The sequence below is a fragment of the Priapulus caudatus genome, unplaced genomic scaffold, assembly GCF_000485595.1.
Source record: "Priapulus caudatus unplaced genomic scaffold, Priapulus_caudatus-5.0.1 Scaffold4618, whole genome shotgun sequence".
Taxonomy (NCBI): domain Eukaryota; kingdom Metazoa; phylum Priapulida; class Priapulimorpha; order Priapulimorphida; family Priapulidae; genus Priapulus; species Priapulus caudatus.
Genome location: NW_014581679.1, coordinates 2,037 through 2,660, shown reverse-complemented (window position 1 = coordinate 2,660; position 624 = coordinate 2,037). Strand labels below are relative to the sequence as shown.

The 624-nt window shown below is 42.3% G+C and overlaps 1 protein-coding gene across 1 annotated transcript in view; it reads left to right on the top strand.

Annotated features, from left to right (window-relative positions):
* Nucleotides 1-4: 4 nt before the first annotated feature.
* LOC106819817 (protein translocase subunit SecA-like) overlaps nt 5-624 on the top strand; it is a gene marked incomplete at both ends in the record, with an annotated part of 2,641 nt that continues 2,021 nt past the window's right edge. Inside the window, one exon of the mRNA XM_014824399.1 lies at nt 5-610. Coding sequence (XP_014679885.1) covers nt 5-610 — 606 coding nt within the window. The remainder of the gene's footprint in view (nt 611-624) is intronic.

Below are 624 nucleotides of genomic sequence, written 5' to 3'. Positions count from 1 at the left end.
GTAGACTATCTTGTTAGCAATGGTGAAATTGTTATTGTTGATGAGTTTACTGGTCGTACCATGCAGGGCAGACGCTGGTCGGACGGTTTACACCAGGCCATTGAAGCCAAAGAAGGCGTTGAAATTAAGCCTGAAAACCAAACGATGGCATCGATTACCTTCCAGAACTATTTCCGCTTGTATGAAAAACTGTCTGGAATGACCGGTACAGCAGATACTGAAGCTTTTGAATTACAAGATATTTATAAACTTGAAGTGGTGGTCATTCCTACTAATATGCCGATGGTGCGTGAAGATGGTAATGACTTAATTTATCTTTCGGAAGAAGAAAAATACGACGCCATTGTTAAGGAGATTCAGTATACGCTTGAAAAGCAGCAACCTACCTTGGTGGGTACCGCTTCTATCGAATCTTCCGAATTATTATCGGGAATGCTTACCAAGCAAAAAATTAAACACGAAGTGTTAAATGCAAAGCAGCATGAGCGTGAAGCACACATTATCGAAAATGCGGGTCGGCCTAGTGCAATAACGATTGCAACCAATATGGCGGGACGTGGTACAGATATCGTTCTCGGTGGCTCATTAGATGCAGTGATTAATGCCTTAGGTGATAACCCCGAT